The sequence below is a fragment of the Agrilus planipennis genome, unplaced genomic scaffold (genome assembly GCF_000699045.2).
Source record: "Agrilus planipennis isolate EAB-ADULT unplaced genomic scaffold, Apla_2.0 scaffold195, whole genome shotgun sequence".
Classification (NCBI taxonomy): Eukaryota; Metazoa; Arthropoda; class Insecta; order Coleoptera; family Buprestidae; genus Agrilus; species Agrilus planipennis.
Genome location: NW_020439173.1, coordinates 304,204 through 307,416, shown reverse-complemented (window position 1 = coordinate 307,416; position 3,213 = coordinate 304,204). Strand labels below are relative to the sequence as shown.

Sequence of the window (3,213 nt, the reverse complement as noted above, 5' to 3'; positions counted from 1 at the left end):
AAAATTTAAGAAAAGAAGCGATTTGTAGATAGTCCACTACAAAAAAAAATTTCTACATAAAATTTTAATGTTTTGCTAGAACAACAAAACTTTTTAAAAAATGTTTGTTTCTGTTTAAACTTTGTGATTAGAGTACTATTATTCAGTGTTTATTAATAACTATCAGAATGTTATGCAATACTTTGTTATGTTTTTTATATTTTTTATAGAAGTAAATTATGTTTTATCGACTATTCTGTTTGTTTCTTTGGATAATAGTTTGTTGCTTTAGAAATACACTAATAAAAGTATGTGTAGAGGGTAATTTATAAAAAGGGTAATTCTGAAGTAAAAATATAAGTAATAAACTTCATATTATTTAAAATACTATTATGATAATGATTATGAGATGATAAAAAAGTATTACATAGATATGAAAATTATATTTACAAAATATGGTACTGTTCTTATTCTACTTAAACAACAGTAGTGCATAGTTGGTTGCCTATACTTTATATAATTTAGATTAAATCTTTAAAATTAAGGTTATGGTAGTGGTGTTTGACGTTTATAATCAAAATAAACTATTTTTTATTTTAAACGCAGTAAATTGAATATATTAATTATGCACAATTAATTAAAAGATGTCTAAAATATATGTAATAATTTTACAACAACTCAGGCTGTTTACTTGCTTTACTTAAAGTCACTAAATGTATATGACTGTCTCGTAAGTTTATCAAACATTTGTAGTTAATAATACAACAAAATTCAATACGTACTTCCTAAAAAGGACTTGAAAGGTAAGAATGAGAGCATTTAATAAGACAGGAATTCACAAAGCTAACTCATTATATGAATTTTACAACTCAAAGTGTGTATTAACTTCAGTGACTTATGATGTGTTATAGGTCTCCAAATTGTCTAATTTTAGCAGTAAAAGACATTCTTAATGCAACATGAGGTAGTAATTTATTGAACATACTGTTAAGAATCAAAAATCAGCTGCAAGTAAGTATCTGACTGCACCAATGGATTCTACAGAAGATTCACCAGTATCTCCAAAGGGGCCCCCTTCTCAACCACCTCCTAGTTTACCACCCCCATTACCTGAGGTAAACCACTTTAATTTGTTTAAATTAATTGTAATAATTGTCATATGTACTTTAAGAGGCCTCCAAAGAAACATGGTTCTGTAACTAGTCCAAAAAGCCCTGAAGATTATAAAGCAGATAATGAGATGATAGAATTAGATGAAGAGACATCACAGCAGATGACAACATCATACAGTGAGATCTCCTTCAAGTCAGGAATGAGTCCTGAAACTGAAGTTTCTTTATCATTAACAATGGATTCAATACCATCTGCTGATCATATTCTGCAAAGACCTATTTCTTTAGCATATGATACAAATAATATAGGCAAACCGTTACTACCTCTAAACTCTGAAGGGACTGTTCATGTAGAAGGAAACATGACCCATTTTGTTACAGAAGATTTGGAATATAAAATTAAAATATCAAGTCCTGTATCAAAATTTTCAGGTGTATCATTATTGTATAAAGTATTTAAGATCTATAAAGTGTGATTTTTAGGGAACTCAAAGTCAGGAACTCCAAGCTATACCCAAAAAGGTCTTTTGATGACATCAGTGAGTAGTTTGGATCCAAATATTTTAAATGATCTTGAATTTGAAGCACAGAAAATTGCCACTTCTGTGGACACACTTACTGAGAATTTGTGTGGAATTTTGCACTCTGTAAGCTCATTTATCTTCTTTTTAGTAAATTCTTTGTAATACAAATTTCATCAAATTAAAAATACTTATAATTATTTTGTTTTGCATCTAGTCATTTTCGATTATTTATTAATTAAAGTCCTTTTTAGATATCGTCAATAACAGCAGACAATGTTGATATTTATAAAGATGCTGTATCAAAAATGTCTGATGCTATGGACGCAAATATTAAGGTTAATCTCCAGTCTATTTTTTACATGTTGATTTTCTTGAACTGCATTCAGTTTCTCTTGTAGAGTATGTACACAGTGATGGCAAAAACGGAAGAATTGTCACATTCTATGAAATCAGTGCAACATCTAGCTTCTAGAATGTATCCTTTGCTATTTAGAGTAACGTAATACTTACAATAAGGGTGAAATTTGGTTTTACAAATTATTATATTCTTTACTTACACCAATACAGTAATGATAAAAATAAGGGGTCGAAAATGTTCAACGATGATTTCTGACCATAAAGTTCTTGCAAGTGGTATATCCCAATAACTTTTTATTAGATTTAATTAACATTGGCCCCTGCGATGAGGGGTAAATTTGATTTTCAAAATTATTATATTCATTACTTACACCAATACAGTAATCATAAAACTAAGGGGTCGAAAATGTTGAACGATGATTTCTGACCATAAAGTTCTTGCAAGTGGTATGTCCCAATAACTATTTATTAGATTTTATTAACCTCGGCCCCTACGATAAGGGAGAAATTAGATTTTAAAAATTGTCATGTATGTTACTTACACCAATAAAAAAGAAGTTAAAAATAACGGTTTGAATGTGCTCACCGGTAACTTCTGACCATAATGTTAAGTTAAGTTAAAGTTATATATGTCGCTTAACAAAAATTCATAAAAAAACTATTTGATAAATGTCCATTATTTTCCTTAACAATTTCCTTAGAAAAGAAATGCGTCGTCTTATTGATCTCTTCGAAAGTCTGTAAGAAAAATTTTGTCTCTGAACACAAAAAAATGTGCTTTTTTGCTAATTAGTTTGGCTGTGTTATTATTTTAATTACACGATGTTACATTTTGTAGTACTGATATATGTAGTCTCAATTATATTGTTTACATCTTTAAAGAAAATATTGTCAATATTTTAATTAACTGTATAAAAATAATTTGTTTCTATTAACTATTATTTCTCTGTAGTTGGTAAGTAATAAGAAAAAGCATTTAATTGCCAGCTTGTTTATTTTACAGATATAAATTACATGTAATATTTTTATTCAATAAAATTTGTTTTATTATACAACGGTTTTTAATTAATTACTAATTATTTTCTAAAACATCAAGTATTCAAAGTATTAATTAATAAATACATGTAATTGTTGCACAATTATTTAATAATTCACTGAAACTGTTATTTTATAAACACAATTTAAAGACTAATAATAAAAAAAGGGGTTTGCTATTCTGAAATTACTAAGAGTAATATAAA

General features: G+C 27.6%; 1 protein-coding gene across 3 annotated transcripts; it reads left to right on the top strand.

Annotated features, from left to right (window-relative positions):
* Nucleotides 1-530: 530 nt before the first annotated feature.
* Nucleotides 531-2,737, top strand: LOC108739859 (BLOC-1-related complex subunit 6). 3 transcript variants are annotated; one of them, XM_018473945.2, is made up of 7 exons: nucleotides 538-782; nucleotides 891-1,094; nucleotides 1,151-1,523; nucleotides 1,575-1,738; nucleotides 1,867-1,950; nucleotides 2,014-2,090; nucleotides 2,674-2,737. In XM_018473945.2, the coding sequence occupies exons 2-7, from the start codon at nucleotides 1,011-1,013 to the stop codon at nucleotides 2,714-2,716; spliced, it is 825 nt and encodes a 274-aa protein (XP_018329447.1). In that variant the 5' UTR covers nucleotides 538-782; nucleotides 891-1,010; the 3' UTR covers nucleotides 2,717-2,737. The 3 variants fall into 3 exon arrangements, with proteins under 3 accessions (XP_018329449.1, XP_018329450.1, XP_018329447.1); XM_018473947.2 differs by lacking the exon at nucleotides 1,867-1,950 and having other exon boundaries at nucleotides 531-782; XM_018473948.2 differs by lacking the exon at nucleotides 2,674-2,737 and having other exon boundaries at nucleotides 533-782; nucleotides 2,002-2,090.
* Nucleotides 2,738-3,213: the final 476 nt, after the last annotated feature.

Excerpts from the sequence above, each read along its gene's own strand:
- LOC108739859 (XM_018473945.2), top strand. The coding sequence starts at position 1,011 with ATGGATTCTACAGAAGATTCACCAGTATCTCCAAAGGGGCCCCCTTCT. Across the intron at positions 1,524-1,574 it reads TCCTGTATCAAAATTTTCAG|GGAACTCAAAGTCAGGAACT; the intron begins GTGTATCATTAT and ends TGTGATTTTTAG. Across the intron at positions 1,739-1,866 it reads TGTGTGGAATTTTGCACTCT|ATATCGTCAATAACAGCAGA; the intron begins GTAAGCTCATTT and ends AGTCCTTTTTAG.